The sequence below is a fragment of the Sceloporus undulatus genome, chromosome 3 (genome assembly GCF_019175285.1).
Source record: "Sceloporus undulatus isolate JIND9_A2432 ecotype Alabama chromosome 3, SceUnd_v1.1, whole genome shotgun sequence".
Lineage (NCBI taxonomy): Eukaryota > Metazoa > Chordata > Lepidosauria > Squamata > Phrynosomatidae > Sceloporus > Sceloporus undulatus.
Window position 1 is genome coordinate 17709536 of NC_056524.1, and position 21542 is coordinate 17731077.

The window sequence follows — 21542 nt, forward strand, 5'->3', positions numbered from 1 at the left end:
AAATTTCTGGAGGACCAGAGTTTGGGAGCCACTGATCAGATCACGCTTTGGTTGTCAATATTCTGTGGCAGTGGGGGGAATGCCATGTCATCAAGGTCATAAAACACCTCTGGATTTTACTCCCAACTTTAAAGGAGTCCACAGTGCTAAACCTATTTTGAAAAGTTGCAGCAAGTCCATGTTACTGCTTTTTTAACTTAAATTTTTTACCAAGTTTTTGCATTAGAACATATAAAGTCTGAATAACAATGACAAAAACATCAACAACAAAATGTTCATGTTGTTTTTACAGAAATTTTCAGTGGTCCCACTAACATTGGTGCCATGAGCTACCTCTGCCAATACTGGATAGCCAAAAGCTTTGGGGAAACTCAGAACAGTTTGGAAAATCAACAGTGCTTTCCATGTTGTTTGTTCCTCTTTCTGAAAAACATTTCCTACTTAAGGGTACCAGACTGAAAACTGGAGATGTGCAGAAGAGGGAAATTCAGCAGGTGTTGCTTATTAGCTGGATGCATGCTAAGCCGCACTTGCTGAAATTTCTTTTTTGCACAACCCTTAAAGGTACAGGAAAAATTTCCAATATTCAGTCTGGCAGCCTTAAAAGTTCTGGTGGAACACATCATATCCTTGCCATGTTTTACAATAGAGGATGAGGATCTGTGCCCTTTCAGGTGTTCTTTGAAGTGCACTTTAATTTCTCATCATTGCCTTTTTTTTTTTCATGTAAAGGAAGCATCACAGACTTGGAACATCTACTTAGGAAGGTCAAAAAAAAAAGTGCAAATAAGGATAACAACCACAGAGGATCTTCCTAAATTCAACCTAGTTAATAAAGAAATTGAAATACACTTGGCTCTCTGTATCCACAGATTCTTTATACACAGAGTCAAGCATCCATGGCTTGAAAATATGAAAAATATATAAATTCCAAAAAACAAGCTTGATTTTGCCAATTTATATATGGAACACAATTTTACTGTGCAAATGTATTTAATGGGGATTGGGCATCCATGGATTTTTCTATACACAGGGGGTCCTCGAACCAAATCCCAATCAATACCAAGAGCCTACTGTACTTAAAGAGTTCCCATACCTTAGATCAAATATTGATAAGAATATAGACTGCAGTCAACAAATAAGTGGTAGACTAGGACTAGGAAGAACAACCATGAAGGAACTAGAAAAGATCCTAAAATGTACAGATATACAACTGAGCACTAAAGTCAGAATCATCCAAGCCATTGAATTCCCCATCATCTTGTATGGGTGAAAGAGCTGGACAGTAAAGAACGCTGACAGAAAGAAAATCAATTCATTTGAAATGTGGTGCTGGAGAAGAGCAATGTCTCATGAGATCTCATGTGAGAAGTCTCATCCACAGGGCTGCCAAGAGTTGGGATAGACAAGGGCAGTTAACAACACCCAGAAGAAATAAATAAATAAAATGGTTGCTTATTTACTTAATGTTGGTTTTTTTCAACTTTCGGGAAGAGGGGTGTGTGAGGTTTTCTTCATCGGGTGTATGGCTCCTTTTGGATAACTCATGAGAAGGGGTGCCATTTGGTACTCTGGTCTAGACAGTAAAATGTCTGGCTATGGCTCTGCCATTGAATGATGGGTCTGAGGAACAAGAAGTAAAGCCCAACTGGGGAAAGAAGAACACATTGCTGGGAAGCAGTGTAGAACAACAAGATGAATTGTTGCTGTTGTCGCCTGGCTTTATCCATTAAGAACCAGAGAGCATATACAGAATTCAAAAGAAACACCCAGGCTAGCTGTCACGGATTTAGATATTATTGTGCAGAATCCTAAAGAGGTAAATCCCTAATTGTTTGTAGCCTGTAAATTGTACACTCAGAATAGATCGGCTGAATAAAAACCAAAAGTTGTTTTCCGCTCTGTGTCTCTGCCTTGATTGGGATCCATCTTTAGCTATCAAGACTCTAGGTTGCCTTTCTGTGGTTTCTAGCATTTGTTGTTGCATTTTTAAACCTTTCTTTAGAGAACAGAACCTGAAGTCATTAATAATGGAACAAGAATGCATTTATATAATGGCTCCATCTAGCAGTAGGAGCCAAAAAGCTCTTTATCTGCCACATACTGCATCACGACTGTCAAAGGTTTTGCACAAGGGTTGCAGTTTTCTTTCTTTTTCTCTAATTTGGTCTCCTGGGAGTAGACAATTTTATTATGACTTAGGCAAGTAGCCCTTAAACCATCTTTATCTTTAGGGCTGCTTCCACATAAGTTTGTTTCTGGAAGAACCTCTTGCATGACGGCCACAAAAGCGGAGGAGCCTGGAGAATATTCTAAAGTACACAAACAGAGACCTGTAACAGTTAAGGCTGATCTATACACAAACCAACTTCTGGTTTATCTTGGAATTTTTGTTTGATGCCTTGTTTAGGTCAAAAGTAATGTCATGCTTATTTATAAAATGGCTGCCACAACAGGCATGGCCAATCAGAAAACATCTGCCACAGAAAAAACAAAACTTGAGGCTAAACAACTAGTGAACTTTAGTTGTCATGGCTGTAATCTATGGAATACTGTAGTTTGGTAAGGTATTTAGAATTCTCTGTACAGTATTTTGAAATCTTCTGTACTGATTCACCAAATTACAAAGATTCTATCAGATACAGCCTTTGCCATGGATACAGCCATTGCAAGTGAAATCAAAGTGCAAGAAACCTTGGCCAAACTTTCCATTGCCTGTTTGTGATGCAATGACACAAATTCACTCAAAACAATAAGTTATAAAGCACTCTATATAATAATTTGAGAAAAGGGGGAGGGGGATCCATAGTTGCAGCATTAAAAAAAATCTGAGCCAAATGCCTTGCATATCGAAGAACAACAACTCTGTGCACCTTTGGAAAAAGCTCAGACACAGCATCAAGTGAGCTTCTCAAACTGAGATTCCAACAATGGTGTAACTTCGCCAGGGAAGGCCCTGCTCCATCTTATGAACGCCAACTAACTTCAATAACAACAACAACAACAACAACAATAATTTTTAATTATTTTCCTGCTCCTCTTCAAGGCTTGAAGTGGGGCACAACATGTTAAAATACAAAACACAATTTTTAAAAAAGAAAACAAATACAGCCAACAGTTAAAATACAATACTATAAAGCCATTAAACTGCACTCATATGAATACATTCTTTAAAATACAGAAATTAAAAAGTCATGATTTAAAATTGACTGGGTAGGCCTGCTGGAAGAGATGTGTTGTTTTAATGTTGTTTCAAATGCTGTCAGTGTTTTCAGCTTTCGTATCACTTCCAGCAGGTCATTCCATAGTCGGGGGCCAGCAACCAAAAGGGAGCAACACCAAGAACAGGACCTCCCTTGGAAATCTAAAGAGACCTCCACCAGCTGTGATAACAGTGGGGGGAAACTATAAACCTCCATCACAATTTGCCTTCTGTACTTGCTCAGAGTTCTCAGTGTTTTGTACATTTCTCCATTCTTCCCTGTGGATTAAAGACATGACTACTTTGTCCTCCTTGATTATTTTACATACATCCCATCTGATAGGTAGGATGTTTCTTTTAAACACAAAGGATGCCAGGTACGAAACGGAGACAATGGTCAACAGAGTGATGAGCATTGTGACTATTTTAAATGGGAATAGCTGAATGTAGGTCCCATCAAGAAGAGAGCATCCTAGGTAACAGAGGACTGGGGGAATCTTCAGGGCAGGCTCCCCTGCCAATAGCCGCAGCAGAAACCCAACCAGGAACCCAGCGGCTGAGCCATAGGTGTTGGTACTAGGAATGAAGAGGACACAGCAGAGCTGGGGAAAGAGGAGGGCATACACCAGCTCTCCACCAAGGAACCAAAGGTCATAAATGGAATTGGAGTAAAAAGCCAGGGCAGTAGCCATTATTCCAAAGGCAACTGTTGCCACTCTCATTGCCCATAATACATCTTTTTCTGTTGCCTATAAAAGAGACAAACAGAGAATAAAACACTGCAGTATACCAACAATACACAGTTAAAGCTATTTAATAACAACTATTTGACTATCATGGGTTCACTAGTCTGGTGAGATATTTAGGCTGCATCTGCACTGCAGAAATAATGCAGTTTGAGATCACTTTCACTGCCATGGCTCCATGCTATGTAATCCTGGGATTTGCAGCTTGTTGTGGCAAAAGAGTTCCTGCTCCAGAGTCTCTCTCTCTCAAGTTTAAATACAATGGCATAGCAAAATGGTGCCTATTATATAGAATGGCAAAATCAAGGTTTCCTTTTTGAAATTTATATATTTTTTGAATATTTTCAAGCTGTGGATGTTTGAATCAGTGAGTAAAGAATCTGTGGATAGGGAGTGCCAACTGTATTTCATTAGCCCTTCCTTTCTTCCTGTTTTGTTCTTAACTTCAGACTTCAGCAAACATCAGGAAAGATTTAACAGGTTGATCCGTAGCTGCTGGTTTCATCTGCCAACAATTAAAAATTTGCACTTAGCTAACTAATTTGCAATTAGTTAAGGATCTAGGACCTTATCGCACACACAATTTTCAACATTTTGGGGACGGAAGGAGGATGCTCGTGTGCGCGCGCGTCCTGCAGAAAACGGAGTTTATCACACACGAAGACATCCTCCAAGAGGCCCTGTTCCGCCCTCCAGCGTGCACCCGTTCGCGTCCAGTCCTGACGGGCGCCATTTTTTGCCAACAGAAGGTAATCCATCAGGCAAAAATCATGCCCGTCAGGCCTGGACGAGAACGGGTGCGCGCCGGGGGGCAGAATGGGGCCTCTTGGAGGACGTCTTCGTGTGCGATAAACTCCGTTTTCTGCAGGACCCGCGCACACACGAGCGTCCTCCTTCCGTCCCCAGAATGTATGTGTGATAAGGTCCGAAGTTAAGTAGAAGTCTGATCAGGATTTCAGCTAGACAAATTCCTTCTTCTACTCAGTCACAGCTGATGCCCATTGAAGCTGATAGGGCAAATCACTAGGGTCAATCTTATTAGAATTAACTACTGTAAAATTAGTTCACGATTCAGAATCCCTCCTTGCAGCCTTTAGGTATACATACTTGTTCCTGCATTGTTTGAGATGTAGACACCGAATAAAGTAGCAACCCACCTTTTTTCTGAGAACTTTTCTGTAGATGTTATGAGCAAACATAGAGCTGGCGGAGAGCAAGGCAGAATCACCAGAAGACATCACAGCAGCCGCAATGGCAGCCAAGCCACTGACCGAGATAGACATGGGGCAGAGATAGCGGAGAACTAGTGGAAGGATAAGGGCAGACTCTCCTCTCTCACTGGGAGCAGGAAGGCCATAGTCCGTCTGATTCCAGTCTGAGAAAGAGGAAGCATTATATTAAATAACTGATCAGATTTCAACATGCCTATTGGCTTCCAGGCCAAGATGCTGCTGTTTACCTTTAAACTTCCATATGGTTTGATACTGAAATACCTGAAGCCAAGGAGTGTTTTTTTCCCCCATACCAATCTCTTATGTTTAGAGACCTTCAAGTAAGGATCTCCTTCACCAGTAAGAGAAATACGTTATGTGCATCAAGTGGGATCTGTGTGGCCTATGGTCCACAGAATCCTGCTGAAATCCCCAGAGGTCCTCACAGCTTTCCACATCACCAGAAAAAGCATGGAGCCTTTCAGCCTCCCCATTTCACCATCACAGGGGAAAATATCAGCAAAGTGTGATTGTCCATTTTAGGGGTCTGAGGGTGACCCTTTCAATGTGGCTGGTTTGCCCCCAGTGAAGATGACAATGAGATTGATGAGGACGGTGATGATGAGGATAGACTTTATTTGTAGCCTGATTGTGGTCACTGGCTCTTCTGGCTAGGAGATTCTGGGGCTTATAGTCCAACTTTTTCCAAGCTCTCTCCTCTTGTTTGAAGACTCTCCATTTTTTCTGTTACTTAAAAAAAAGGACCCCCCCCCCCGCAAGACCTAAAATAGCTCAGGGACACCCTCTCCCAAAAGGTGGTAAAAATAGCCCCATATTCTGGAGTGTGTGTGTAAATGTGGGTCTATCACACTTGAAACTAGCCCTCTAGCCTTGCCCATATCTGCTTTAGATCTGGGAATACACTGGCTAAAATAATTTCCTGAAGTGGTTGACCACTAGACCTGTTCCTTACCATGCAAATATTGGAAGTGAACAGGCATCATTGCTTGTTTCTTTAGTAATAAGGGGTAGATTGGGAATTTTTAAAGTGCATGTCTTGTTTTTCTCTTTATGCTCCTAGATTCAAGTCTTTTCTACTTCATGCCTACAGAGGCCACTTCCTCCTTCCCCCTTTTCTCCAAGAGTCAGTGTTAGTGATTTATAACCCTTCTCAAAAGGAAGCACCCATGTGTCTTCTTGGCCTCAGGATGGCTCATATATGCAAACATGAGAGTCAACTTCTACTGAAGTTTAGGTAATTTTATTTTTAACTGTGAAGTCGAAGGCTTTCATTGCTGACCTCCATAGTTTTTTGTGGGTTTTTCAGACTATGTGGCCATGTTCTAGAAGAGTTTCTTCCTGACGTTTGGCCAGCATCTGTGGCTGGCATGTTCAGATGATATACACCCAACTTTTTCCAGGCAAACATCCTGTGAAGATGCCAGCCACAGATGCTGGCAAAATGTCAGGAAGAAACTCTTCTAGAACATGGCCACATAGCCCGAAAAACCCACAAAAAACTATTCTTTTTGATCATCTGGTTTCCTATTTTTGATGGATTTCTTGCAACAATAAAGTAAGTTTTATTTATTTTAACCTTACTAGAGGATCCTGCATATTTCAGTCCTGTTTTATACCAGAATTTCATATTGTACTGGGACATGATGCACTCTTCCTAATATAAATACCAATACTTTCCTACAGTAAGCATGTTTACCTGTGGAGGCAGCTACTGCGCCAATGAGCACAGATGGGATGGCCATGATGAAGCACCCCAGCCCAGAAAGACAGGAGATGAGCCTGGCTTGCTTTGAGGAAGAAGCTGAGAGAACTCGCTGGAAGTAGGTTTGCCATGGGATGCCACCAAGAACCTGGAAGATTAACACAACCTCAGCATTTTTGCTCAAGCATCAGCCACCCATCCAGATGTTCCTCAAGGTGCATGGTGGTAGCATGTGCTCATTGGCGCATGGGAAGGCCAATTCTCAACCCTGAATAAACTGGTCTGGGGCTTACTTGTCAGGTGTCTTCCACATTGCATTATTTTAATCTTTTGACACTATTTTACTTGCTGTGACTTTCTCCTATGGAATCTGAGGATTTGTAGTTCTATCTGGTATTTGGAAGTCTCCTTTAAATATTTGTTTAAATATTTGAAAGGATGTCATATTGAGGAGGGAGCAAGCTTGTTTTCTGCTGCTCCAGAGAACAGGACCCGGAACAATGGATGCAAGCTACAGGAAAAGAGATTCCACCTGAACATTAGGAGGAACTTCCTGACAGTAAGGGCTGTTCGACAGTGGAATGCACTCCCTCGGAGGGTGATAGAGTCTCCTTCCTTGGAGGTCTTTAAACAGAGGCTGGATGGCCATCTGTCAGGGATGCTTTGATTTGGATTTCCTGCATGGCAGGGGGTTGGACTGGATGGCCCTAGTGGTCTCTTCCAACTCTACGATTCTATGATTCTATGATTCCATGATTCCTTCAGAGTGCAGCAACAGCAACTTCAGGGGGATCAGCAATGAAATCAAGGGTGGATTTACCCGCCGCGCAATGTTAGATCAACTTGGTGTCACCTTGTCACAAAATAATAACAGAACAAGCAGCACTTTCTTATCTACTCACCTCTGTAATAGTTCTTACCAAATATAAAAAGTCATCCAGCCACCTTCCAAAATACTGCACTTCTACTTTCCCAATCCAAGGTGCTTGAAGCAAGTTGTGGGAAGCAGTATAAGCAAGGCTTTCTGTTGCAGAGTTCATTATGGCAAAAGGGATACAAACACTCTTGTTGTAAAAACAGAAACATGAAGGTTATGTTAATGTTTACCCCTCATTTTCTGGCTTCAAAAATATTCCACGTGCTTCCACATTGACCCAACTCCTGACTAAATTTGGTTTAGGAACTAGTTTTTGGCTGTACCCCTTTCGTCATTCATGGCTACTCTCTATACGTTTCACAGTTGCCCATCCACAATTATCATGTGGACATCAGAATGGGCCAGGCCCGCAAGTCATGTGTTTTCCATACTATGAAGCCCTTTCATACTATTCAGTTATAATTCTATGGAGTTTATCACACGAAGGATATTGGGAGTTTATGCTGTGAATATTCTGGAAAATCACATAATTATGCAAAATGATTTCACATGTCGCCGCACAAAACCTGCCATTAAAGTGGTCACAAAGAAGCATTAATACGCATCTTTTTACTTTCAGATTTCAGCAACAATGCATGTCCATGCAATTGTGTGTGATAATCATTTGCGCAATTACTCACATTTTTGCTTTATTTGTGGGATGCTTTAAATGCCCTTTAATCTCTCCTTGGAAGCGTTCGGAAGACAACCTGCTCTCTCGATCCCTGTCCCTCATGGCTAGCGGCTCAGGGGGGACCTGTGGTAACTTCATTGTTACACCGGATTATAAATACATCTTTGAGGGATGGGCAATTTCCATCCAGCTTAAAATTGGCCACTGTAAAACCGCTGCTCAAAAAGCCCTCCCTCGACCCCCTGTTGCATAATAATTACCGGCCAGTTTCGCTACTGCCATTTTTGGGGAAGGTGATCGAGAGGGCGGTTGCAATCCAGCTTCAATCGATCTTGGACGAAGCGGATTATCTGGACCCATTTCAAACTGGCTTTCGGATGGGTTACGGGGTAGAAACGGCCATGGTCGCCTTGGTTGATGATCTCCGTCTGGGCATGGACAGGGGAAGCGTGTCCCTGTTGGTGCTCTTGGACATCTCAGCGGCTTTCGATACCATAGACCATGGTATCCTTCTGGGGCGCCTGGCAGAGGTGGGTATCGGGGGCACTGCGCTCCAGTGGTTCCGATCCTACCTCTCTGAGAGGTTCCAGATGGTGCAGCTGGGAGACGTGTGCTCCGATAAGAGGGCCCTCACATCTGGGGTCCCTCAAGGAGCCATTCTGTCTCCCATGCTTTTCAACAGTTACATGAAACCGCTGGGAGAGATCATCCGGAGACATGGGGCACGGGGTTATCAGTACGCTGATGACACCCAAATAGTCTTCTCTATGTCTCCGACTGATGCAGTGACTGGGGATGGCATCTCTCCTCTCGTGGCCTGCCTGGAGTCGGTAATGGGCTGAATGAGGGCAAACCGACTCAGTCTGAATCCAGAGAAAACGGAGATGCTCGTGATAGGTTCCCCCGGCCCGGGGATGGTGGTGGTTCCACCTGTCCTGAACAGGATCACGCTTCCTGTGAAGGACTCGGTACGCAGTCTGGGGGTGCTCCTTGATTCGTCCCTCCACCTTACATCTCAGGTGGATGCGACGGTCAGGAGCACCTGTTATCAGCTCCGGCTGATTCGCCAGCTGCGCCCCTTCCTGGACCAGGGGCACCTTGAAACGGTAGTACACGCTCTGGTAACCTCTCGTTTGGACTTCTGCAATGCGCTCTACATGGGGCAGCCCTTGTACCATACCCGGAAGCTACAACTAGTGCAGAATATGGCAGCCAGGCTGGTTACTGGCATACCCAGAGCCAGCCACATAACACCAGTGCTTAAAGATCTGCACTGGCTGCCTATTCGCTTCCGGGCACAATACAAGGTGCTGGTTATTACCTATAAAGCCCTAAATGGCTTGGGCCCAGGATACCTTGAGGACCGCCTATCCCCATACAATCCGCCCCGCACTCTCAGAACATCTGGGCAGCAGTTATTGAGGGTTCCAGGGGCCAGGTTAGCCTCCACGTCTAGGAGAGCTTTCACCATCTCGGCCCCGACCCTCTGGAATTCTCTGCCCATTGAGCTCCGCTTGGCCACCTCCCTGGCCCAGTTTAAAAAGGGGCTTAAGACTTTTCTGTTCAAATCAGCATTCCCTGACACAGGCCCCAATTAGTTCTCCCCCCCCCCCATGTCAGCAGTGGCAAGCTGGCTAGATTGTTTTAATGTAGATTGTTTTTATGTAGTTGTAAATTTTAATGTAATTGTAATGATTGCTTTTCTGTTGATGTTTTATAATGTTGTACACCGCCCTGATTATATAGAAGGGCGCTATAGAAATAAAAAAATTATTTATTATTTATTATTTTATTATTTATTTAATGCTGAAATTAACCCCAATGTGATAAACTCCTATGATTCCATTTTAACTGCCATTCTAATGTCCTATGGAATCCTGGGATTTGTAGTGTAGGGAGCATTTAGAATTCTCAGCCAGAAAACTCTACTGCCTCAGCAGACTACAAACCCCAGAGTTCCATAGGATGTTGCCATGGATGCTGAAATGGAATCATTGGGCTATAATTGTGAAGTATGGAAGGGCCTTTTGTTGAGACACATTATATTTATGTTTAATTTCTTGGCACTATTTCTTAATCTGTATTTACACATATGTATTAGCATATGAGTATTTAATGAAAATTTGCATCCTCTTTTGTCTTCTGCAGTGATATACCTCCTTTTGGGGGATGTGATCCAAACATGGTCGTCCTATGTCCCACTGAATATAGTCCTTATTCCTTTAATGGGATGGATCACTTCTAACAATTGGTACCCATCAGAGAGCCACAAAGATTGAAATTCTTTATATTATAACAATATTAGAACTTACCAGGCTGACTGCTATAAAAATCAATTGCATTACATCTGTATATGCAACTGAATACAGGCCACCTAGCAAAGTGTAGATGATAACTATGCATGCAGAAAAAATGATGGCTAAATATCCTTGGATATCCAAAATGACTTTTATGGTTGCTCCTGTGAAAAAAGGACAATCTTGAGCTGCAGCAGAATATTTAAATGCTAGGCAATTTCCCATACAGAAATATAACTGTGCCCTGGATATTTGAAAGAATTGGCCTTTAGGCTGCATCTGCACTGCAGAAATAATGCAATTTGACATTGCTTTAATTGCTATGGTTCAATGTTCTGGAATTCTGGGATTTGTAGTTTTGTGAGCTATTTAGCATTCTTTGTCAGAAAGCTCTGGTACCACAACAGACTACAAAAGCCAGGATTCCATGATGTTGAGCAATGGCAATTAAAGCAGTATCAAACTGCATTAATTATATACAGCATATTATAACAGATTGTTACTTGGCTTTCTAACAGATTCACTGTGGGTTAAAATACTTGCTATGTTATGTACATAATGTATAGATTAACTTTCCTTTCCTGTTAAATTCTATTGTGGCACATGTAGAAGAAATTCATAACTCAGATTAGAGGAGTCCAGTGTTGTGGATTTCTGTTGCAAATGGAAAAAAATTGTTTATTGATATGTTTTCTTGATTATTTACTGACCATACTGTTGCTCACTCCTCGTGTTTAATTATCTCTTTAATAGATGTTGCTTTAGTTGTTTTATTGTTTTCATCATTACAGAAATTTGTTTTTTAAATCTGTTTTCACTGGTAACTGCATTTAATTTTTTAAAAAAATGAAAAGCCCGATTTAAATAGTCTTAAAAAATCAGTAAATAAAAAATAAGCCTTATAGAAGTGGCAACCAATGGTTCCCGTGACAGAGGATGATGGTAGATCCATTCTGGCTTTTAGTCAGAACTTTCAAGTAGCTGATGAAAGTACAGATTCTGTCCTATAGAACCTATTTTGGGAGGAAGGTGGATATTGCAGTTTGGACTAAAACCCTGAGCAGATTCACTGCCCCACTGACATGGAAGTCACCAGGCCACATTGTTCTATAGGAAGCATGTAGAGCCCCAGTCCAGAGGTTAGAGGGGACTTAAACCTTCTGGGCTCAGCTGGATGCATTTATTCATGTTTTGAATCCTTTCCCTGTGCAGGGACTAAAGATTGCATCACTGGGGATGATAGGAACTGTGATTAAACACAACAGGAAGGTACCATGTTGAGGAAAGTTTCTGTGGACATTATGAAGACTGTCAGATAATCAACAGACATTACCTAAAGAAGCAAGGATAGCTGCAAACCAGAAGATGTCTGCAGTCAATGGTGGGATAAAAAGGAGAGTTGCCATCACATTCCCATACATCTCTTGGATCGGGTCCATCATAGTCACATAATTCTTCTTTCTCATTGGATTGACAAAGAAGAACCCACCTGTTCAGAAATCAGTCATACTACTATCAGTTTTCTAAGTGATTGGAAAAGTTGATTTGTAGACAAAAACTCCTAGAATCCCACCCACTGAGTGGCTTTCAGTGGTCTTAACAATATTGCGAGCTTTTGAGTGTCACTGGCATTTTGTTTTGACTTGTTTTTATCTATGCCTGCTTGGGGACCCTGTGAGGCTCAACAGTGTGCGCCCCATTCAAAAAAGATATCAGAAAGGGGTTGTGCATGGGTGGGAAAAGATTTTTCAGTATTTATAGTTTGAAAGTGTGGAATCTTGTTTGCTTTTTAAACAATATTTACCAACAAGAAGGGACAAAGCAAATCCAGCTGGAGCTTGAACCCACACCAGTCCTCTTGATGGAAGATAGACTATTTCAGCAGTGCCATTGATATATGCTCCTCCAACCCATGTTGCTGAAAAAAATACAAGGAAAAAAAGGGAATGGGATACTAATGGGCATGTGTGGAAAGGTATACAAACTTTGAAACTTCTGTTCTCATCACCTCTTTTCTGCTTCTGTGGAGATTATCACACACAGATAGGATAGGGACAGGATTGCTTCCCCATCCTTATCCCGTCCGTGACAGCAATTGCGTGAAAGCCTTTCATAACGTAATGCTGATCCTGTCATTATCCTGTCATTGAAGAGGCATTGCATTAACAGGAACTCCTGTTAATGCAAAATGTTGGGCAATGCCACTTCAGTGACGGGAGAATGACAGAATCAGTGTGATGTCACATGAAAGTATTTCGCGTGATCACTGTCACTTACACTTTCCGGATGGGATAATGTCTAGATAAGCGCTACGTCATCTGAAAGTTCTTCCATGTGATCACATGGGAAGGACAGGACAGGACAGAGATGGGACAATGACATTCTCTTCTGTCTTCTCTACTTAAGGAGACAAAGGCTGCTGCCATACTGCAGAATCAATAGTGTTTGATACCACTTTTAACTACCATGGCTCAATGCTATGAAATCCTGGGATTTGTAGTTTGTTGTAGCATCAGAGCACTCAGACAAAAGCTAAATATCTATCCCACAAAACAATAAATTCAACAATTCCATAGCATTGAGTCATGGCTGTTAAAGCAGTGTCAAACTCCATTAATTCTGCAGTGTAGATGTAGCCTTTGACTGAAAGCCCTTCAAAGAAAAGGCTGTTCTCTCACAGCCCTTCATATCTGCAAAGTAACACACGTACCCACCCTTTGTCTGAAACTTTCTTTAAGCCACAGATCCATAGACGCTGGGGGCCCTTTCACACTGCAGTTATACCCCTTCAATGCCACTTTAACTAGAGCTCTCTGGCTGTGGATTCTATACCCCTCCCTTTACTATCCCTCCCTAACTTGAAAATCACAGCATTTCATAGGATGGAGCTATAGCAGTTAAAGTTCAATGATGGAACTATAATTATGTAACGTGAAAGGGCCCTGAGAAATCTCCCATTCCATCTGTGGGGAGGGTTGTCCTTTTGGGATGTGATAAATACACATTAATTTTTGCATCCTAAATGAAAAAAGGTGTTTAGACACCCCAATGAAGAAAAAAAAGTGTCACACTCGAGACTTCTTATGGGAAAACTTGTCTTATTCAACAGTCCATGTAGTTTTTGTTTTGTTTTTCCCCAGATGTGATTTTTTTTCCAATAAAGCTTTTCTGTATAAACAACACTCCAAAAGCATTACTTACCAGTTGCTGTGAAAAGTCCAACCCAAAAGTTCATGTTTCTGCCTCCCACCATAGCGACTTCGCTGGGCTTCTTGGTCTTCTCCTTTTTGCTTTTCCGAGAAGCCCATATTCCGGTGGCCAAAGTCAGACTATAAAATAACACTAAAGCTATCAAGCCACTTAAGTTCAGTGCCATTCTTTTTAGAACTGAGAAAAGTGCAAATTTCTAGGGATGATCCACAGTTCAAACACCAAACATTTGTGCCTTGTCAGACAAATGCTGCACAATGAACTGTCTGACAATTAATAATGGAATTGCTGAACTGAGAAACACTGAAAAATGAGGAAAATAACTCTGGCCTTGCTGTCAAGGCATCAGCTCTACCCCACTCAGCTCAGACCAAACAATTTCTGCTGTTCTTAAACACAAGATATCAATAACAGTGATGGAAATGGCACAGAAATGTGTGCTTATCTTCTAGTGTAATAAACATAGTTTTTTATCAAAAATATAGAGCTGGTACAAGGGTTGTGAGACCACATGAGAAGCAAGTAGGCCAAATGCTACCTCCGACTGCAGAGACTGGGGCTCTGGATTCTCCACAAGGCATATCCATGGACCAGGTCTATTTATCTGCGGTTTTTATATTCTCCTTCAATCTCTATAGGCAAATGGTTTGCAAACTGTTTTGCAAAAAGATGTTTGGACTTCAGCTTCCAGATGTTTTGGACTTTAGCACACAGAGTCCTCGAATGTTGGCCAAGCTAGCTGGGGCTACTGGGAGATGATGTCCAGAATATCTGGAGAACCAAAGTTTGGGAACCACTGCACCTAGCTAATAATTACTGTATGAGGCTTTAAATCCACAATTAAAGTTTGAGAATAGCATCTGTAAAAATGTTTATTGCACAATGTCATTGCTTCTGTGCCCGTGAAGTGTTCTGAGAGCACTGTTGGAGTGTCCCTTTTCATTGATGGGAAACCCTGTCAATAAGCTCTCAATCATGCTGCTTTTTCATTACTCCACAGGTGCAAAACCTTGCTGCTATGGCAGTTGCAATACTAGCAGTCTTGTGGTCCTCCCTCTCGCTATTTCCAAGGAGGCTGTTTTCCTCCCCTTCCCCATTTCTTTTCTTTCTCTTTCTAAAATTAAATCCATTAGTATAACTTCAGAACTGCACTAAAAAAAAGAAAGAAAATCATGTGGATAGGGCAGAAAGGCAGGGTTAAAGAGTGTGGAAAAGAGCGCAAGGACTATTGATGGCAAAAATAGCACCTTCAGGCTATTTTGGAGATATGCAATAATTGAATGCTCACAACTGAACTAGCAAATTTGCGTGAATGCGTTCTGGTCCCACTTTCTTTTCATTCGAAATTAAGAGAAATTCCTCCCATGTGATAAACTCCTTAGAGAAAGTGCTTAGCAACAGTGGCGGATGCACAGCATGGCTCAGAGAAACGCCCATGAAAACAGCTGCCTCAGTACAGGAATGGAGGGCTCTGGCTATTCTCAGAAGATCCAGAGCAAGAGGTATATTTTTAAAATCCGTTGTAAGGTTGTTATTCCCCGGTTCTGGTGTGGAACATGCCTGACGTTATCCAAACTGTTTGAATCAGAATCAGAATCAGTGTCCAAATCACACTGCAGAAATAATCCAGTTTGAGATTGCTTTAAGTGCCCTGGCTCAATGCCAGTGAATTCTGGGAACTGTATGACATTTAGCCTTCTCTGTCAGATAGCTCTGGTGCCACAATAAACTACAATTCCCAGGATTTCCTAGCACTGAGCCAGGGCAGTGAAAGCAATCTCAATCTGGATTATTTCTGCAGTGTGTTTTGGACCAGGGTTTGACCTGTGTGTCATCCGAATAGGATGATGGCAGAATGATGAAGGGGACAGGCCTTTAGGCCCATGAAGACAAGGCCCAGACAGACATTCCCTAGATTAACACTAGCTAAATTTAAAGTATGCATTGAATAACACAACAATAATAGCAACAACAGCAATATATTTTAATATTTACAGGTTAGACATTATACAGGCGAACCCCGGATGACCACTAAGGATTTACATGAGCACATCTCTAGAACAAGGTAAATTATAAAAAATGGGTAACAGAATACATGTATCAAAGTTTGCTTGTTCCTTCTAGACTTCAAGTATCCGTTGCTTTCTCAGTGCTGGGGTTAATACTCAAACTCTATATTAAAGGGCATACATATTAAGCTACTGTTATGCTTCCCACAGTGGGATTTCCTCAGATATACAGGACCCAATGATCAGACTGATAAATTAGCCCTATAGTTACTTTCCAGTCATCAATTACAAAACAAAGCATGCTAAATACAAGATACACAGGAAAAGGAAACAACAAATACATAACAAATACATCTTTCGGTCAATTGGAAGAGCATCTGCAGTCTTATTTGACCCTTATGCTCAGAAGCATTTCATATTCTGGAGGATTTAGGTATGTGCACACGTGTGTCTGAACAGCACAAAATTCAGTAAGATTTTTTGGTTGTCTGAGCCTGGAAAGTTACTTTTTTAAAAATTAATTTGTTAAGTAACTCAGAACAAAGCAACCTTACCCACAAGTAGCTCTTTATGGTTAATTATTGGGGTGTGGGTGGGTTCACAGTTAGTTGCTTTACTTAGTACATGTTTTATTTCTATTCTTTTTGAAAAAGAAATTTAGGATTGATAAGAGAATGGCATAAAACACAAAAAATTCCACTGACTCCTTCTTTAAAAAAACAACAACAGAATACCTTGTTTTAAAACAGAGTAAGATAAGAAGGTAAGCACCAAAACACTATGTAGCCCAGCATTCTGTCTCCAACAGTGGTTAGCCACATCTTCTGGAAGATTCATCTGCAGAGAGTGAAGTCAGCCAACCTACACTGTTGCTTTCTGCCTGACATCTAGTATTCAAGGTATGCTGCCTGTGAACATGGAGGTTTCACTGATTATCATGCCCAGCAGCCACAGATTGGGGGATTGCATGGCCTGTGAGCTACATGCAGGCCATACAACTGTCCTACACCAATGTCTTCCCTGCCAGTCATCTTAAATGGTCAATTGGGTTCCTCCAGAAGACTGCAGGAAGCATAATGAGCCATTTAAAGCAGGGACTAGGGGATCAGAATGGCCCACAGGATACTTTGGGGAGCTGTACCCCACTTAAAAAATCAAAAATTTGACAACAGTATTAGCTATACCTAACTAAGAAAGTTTACTATAGCATGATTGTTGTGTGTCTTCAAGTCATTTCTGACTTATGGTGACCCTATCACAAGGTTTTCTTGGCAAGATTTGTTCAGAGGGGGTTTGCCTTTCTCTTTGCTTTTCCCTGAGGCTGAGAGAATGTGACTTGCCCAAGGTCACCCAATGGGTTTTCATGGTCAAGTGAGGAGTCGAACCCTGTTCTCCAGAGTCATGGTGCAACACCCAAAGCACTACATCAGGTTGGTCCCCATACTTTAGTATACTTAACAATATATTTAACCAAGGCCCAAAGCACACTGCAGAAATCATCCAGTTTGAGTCAGGGCAGTTAAAGCAGTCTCAAGCTGGATTACAGTCAGCCCTTCTTATACATGGATTTTTTATACACGGATTCAAGCATACAGTTTGAAAATGTTCAAAAGAAGTATAAATTTCAAATATCAAACCTTGATTTTCCATTTTTTATAAGGGACACCATTTTGCTATGTCATATTTAATGGGATTTAAACATACACAGATTTTGTTATACATGGGGGATCTTGGAACCAAACCCCAGTGTATAACAAGGGTTCACTGTATTTCTGCAGTGTGTTTTGGACCTTAGTGGTCCCAGTCTGATCTGGGCCCAAAGGGGCCTTATCTTGGTCTAAAAAGACCTGCTGTTTGCTGCTGAGGGGTTATTCAGACTTTTTTTTACCATGATTATGCAAATAATCTCACTCATGCATTCTGGTTTTGTTGCTCACGCTATTTTTTGTCAGGACCGCATCTCTATGAGTTCTGTTTCTTACTCAGGTGCATTCAAAATGAAAGTGAATAACAAAGATTCAACCCACAGTCTGAATAACCCTGAATTTCTAGGAAACTGCTACAACAGCTGGCAGACCGGACAGCCCTGCACATCACTTACTTGCCTCCGCTGTTGCATCTGTTCAGAAGACCCCCATTGCAGTCTTGAATGTAGAAAGTGGGTGCCTGGTGGGTTGGTATGTAAACATTCGCCCATTGCTGTGCCAGCCTAGAGACTAGCCAGAGTCTGGACCCAGGGCAGGATAGCAGAGGCCAAGCAGGCACTTGGCCCATGTTATCCTTGCCCATCTGCTCAGGCCTATTATCTCTGCTTAGTTTGCAATCCTGCTAACACACAGGAACTGGATTTAGTATTAGAGCAGGGGTAGGCAACCTGCGGCCCACGGGCCGAATGTGGCCCAGCAAGGCCTTGGGACCGGCCCCCGCCCGGTCCTGCTGCCGATTGCCGCCGGAGCCTTTGGCCTCTCGTGTGAGGGCGTGGGGCCTTTGGCCTATCAGGAGGAGGCGGGCAAGGGGGGGCAAGCAGTAGGCAAGGGGGGCAAGCGTCGGGCAAGGGGGGCAATTGTCTATAGAAGCCTCCCAAACATGCATTTATATTAACATTTTTTAAAAAATCAGCAAATTTTTTTTGCGTGTCCTCCATCTTTTAAAAAAAGTGTCCTCCATTTGAAAATTTTATCCTACATTTGTCCCAGTTTATTTATTTAATTAATTTTTTAAAATTATTTAATTATTGGCTTCGGCCCCCCAGTTGTCTGAGGGACATCAACCCGGCCCCTGGCTCAAAAAGCTTGCCTACCCCTATATTAGAGGGAAGTAAGGATCTTACCTCATACCCTCTAAGAGCCTTATTGCATTATTAAACAAACCCAGCAGGCAAACGAAAACACATGGTTTGTTTTTTCTCTCTGTGTATGATTTTCATTAACTTCGATTTGTAAAAGCATGAGAGAGTGTTGTAAGTGTCATTTTTGTCAAATGGATTAGTTCCACTTGGCAAAAGGGACACTTTTACAACCATCTGCCACAGTTTTACAAGAGAACAAAAGAAAATGCAGAGATAGGGAAAAAGACGTATCTTTTCGTTTGCTTGCCGGGTTTGTTTAACAATATGATAAGGCGTCAACTCTCCTAATTTTGTAAGGATAATCCCAATTAATCTTTTGTCGTGCCACATTTTGTGCCGTTTTTTCAATGCTTCACTTTCTCCTCCCCCCCCCACTTCCTCCCTTTGTCCACAGTTTACTGCAATTGCTGCAAACTGAGTTCAAAGCACAAAAGCACCTTGCATTCAACTTGGAGGGTGGGAGGGAGGAGAAATTGTGCCCCACTCCCAGTAAGCGCAGGCAAAAGCAAACTGCTGCAGCCTTTTTTATACATAGCTTCCTCATTAATATCTTTTTGCCATCTTGACCATATTCTGATGTTGCTTGGCCACATACCTCCCAGTTTTCCTCTGTGAAATGCTTCCTATGAACATGGAGGTTCCATTTAGTGATTATGGCTGATATTTACTGATAGAACTATCTTCCAGAGATGTGCCTAACCTTTTCAAAAAGTATGCTAACTTAGTATTTCATTAAAGAAAATACTTTAACGTGTTTGTCCTGATCCTAGCCTTTTTAATTGGTTAGCGTATGTCGTATTGGTTAACCTAAGTTTTAAGCCATTTCCTCATGGTTCCTGGTTGATTCCCCCCATCTTTTGTTTGATTTCAAAGGGGAGACACATAAAAGTAAACTATAATCTCAAAAAACGTAAATAAATTACATATACTCCTTTTTCCTAACTATATATTGATTCACTTTATATATATAAAAAAGTTCTGCATTATTTCTGTAGTTATGAATATCTGTTGTGTTCCTTGTTTGTATAAATATACAGCAACACACACTCTTCTGACTGTATACATATTGCCTGTTTGTCATTTGCATTCTGTTTTCTTTGACAGATGGTCACATTCCTGCAATATCAGTCTGTAAACAAACAAAAGAAGAAAGAATGAGTTATTATAATAATGAGTTATTTTAACAAGATGAATTGGAATTTGTCCAAATTATTTATATTTCTGAAGAATATAGTTTCCATAGGCTGGGCCTGTCAAAGGCATTTTGCTATTTGAGGTGGAGGAAAATGGCACTCCTCTAAGTCAAAGTGCAGAACATCCAAAGCCTGAGAAGTTAAGACATGAGACTCAAAATCTCATATGACTGTTCCAATTCTTGGCAATAAAAAAACAAATTGAGTTATTTAATGGAATGCACCAATACCCTATGCTGGTTACTTAGGCTTGCATCTACACTGCAGAATTCATGCAGTTTGACACCACTTTATGGCAATTATGGAATTCTGAGATTTGTAGCTTTATGAGATATTTAGTCTTCTCTACCAGAGCACTGGTGCCACCACAAACTATAAACCCCAGGTTTCCATAGCATTGAGCCATGGCAGTTGAAGCAGTGCCAAACTGCATTAATTCTGCAGTGTGGTAGCAGGCTTAGGACTTTATCACATGTGAGGAATTTCTCTTAATTTCAAATGAAAAGAAAGTGGGGCCAGAACGCATTCACGTGAATTCGCTAGTTGAGTGAATTTATGTGAATGCTAATTGCATTCGAACTGGCTTCCCATTTCCCGAAAATAGCATGCCATTGCCTGAATTTGCGTGTGGTAGTCTATCACACAATAATGTGAAACCCCATGATTGCGCTCATACTGACTTTCCCATTGCCCGAATTTGCGTGTAGTGGGTTATCATGCAATAACGTTAAACCTCATGATTGCGTTCAGATTGCCATTGGATTATACTTCCAATTTCCCTTGTCTGATAAACTCCTCTGTCATGCCTGTGTAACTAAGGTCCAAAACACACTGCAGAAATCATCCAGTTTGAGACAGCATTAAGTGCCCTGGTGCAGTGCTAGGGAATTCTGGGAGCTATAGTTCATTCTGGCACCAGAGCTCTCTGACAGAGAAGGCTAAATGTGTCCCAAAACTGCAGTTCCCAGATACAAGGACTTGCTGCAGGTGACCTATTTCTGATTGTTGCAGCCTCATTCTCTTGTGGGAGAGAGAAGAAAATGTCATCTTCCTTGAGTCTGATCAGATGTTAAATGGACATCCTTCACCTGCTCTGGTTGCTGGCTCTTAACGTGGGCTGGGATGACATTTAAATAATCAACAAGAAGACTATAGTCCAAAACACTACAGAAATAATCCACTTCTAGACCGCTTTAACTGCCCTGGCTCAATGCTAGGGAATCCTAGGAAATGTAGTTTATTGTGACACTAGAGCTCTCTGACAGAGAAGGCTAAATATCTCATAAAACTACAAATCCCAGACATCTATAATTGCCATGACAATTATAATGAAGGCATGTGTCACCATAGCCAGATCTGACATCTCAAGGAATGTGACACACTACTTTTAGCTGTGCAAATGCACTCCTGGCCACTGTTGAAACCTGGGTGTCCAGGCTCAGAGCTGAGTCCAGCAGAATACCCAATAACAACAACAACATTTATTTATAGCACCTGTTCCACCAAAGGACAGTACATCAAAACATATACAATAAAAAGTGAACAATAAAACA

General features: G+C 41.6%; 2 protein-coding genes across 2 annotated transcripts in view; both read right to left on the reverse strand.

Annotated features, from left to right (window-relative positions):
* Positions 1-437: 437 nt before the first annotated feature.
* LOC121925171 (high-affinity choline transporter 1-like) lies at positions 438-14105 on the reverse strand. The gene is made up of 9 exons (XM_042457004.1): positions 13931-14105; positions 12534-12647; positions 12063-12218; positions 10745-10893; positions 7785-7946; positions 6877-7030; positions 5106-5323; positions 3566-3951; positions 438-462 (listed from the first exon to the last, which is right to left on the reverse strand). The coding sequence occupies exons 1-9, from the start codon at positions 14103-14105 to the stop codon at positions 438-440; spliced, it is 1539 nt and encodes a 512-aa protein (XP_042312938.1).
* Positions 14106-19813: 5708 nt separating this feature from the next.
* The window catches only part of LOC121927112 (transmembrane 4 L6 family member 1-like), a 27283-nt gene continuing 25554 nt past the window's right edge, over positions 19814-21542 (reverse strand). Inside the window, exon 5 of the mRNA XM_042460671.1 lies at positions 19814-19925. Within this exon, the coding sequence (XP_042316605.1) occupies positions 19905-19925 (21 nt within the window). The 3' untranslated portion in view covers positions 19814-19904. The remainder of the gene's footprint in view (positions 19926-21542) is intronic.

What these genes read in the sequence shown, in the direction of transcription:
- LOC121925171 (XM_042457004.1), bottom strand. Translation starts at nt 14,105, where the DNA reads ATGGCACTGAACTTAAGTGGCTTGATAGCTTTAGTGTTATTTTATAGT. An exon ending in AGCTATCCTTGCTTCTTTAG is followed by an intron (nt 10,894 to 12,062) that starts GTAATGTCTGTT and finishes CTTTTTTCACAG; the next exon opens with GAGCAACCATAAAAGTCATT. An exon ending in CGCAGTAGCTGCCTCCACAG is followed by an intron (nt 5,324 to 6,876) that starts GTAAACATGCTT and finishes CCTCTTTCTCAG; the next exon opens with ACTGGAATCAGACGGACTAT.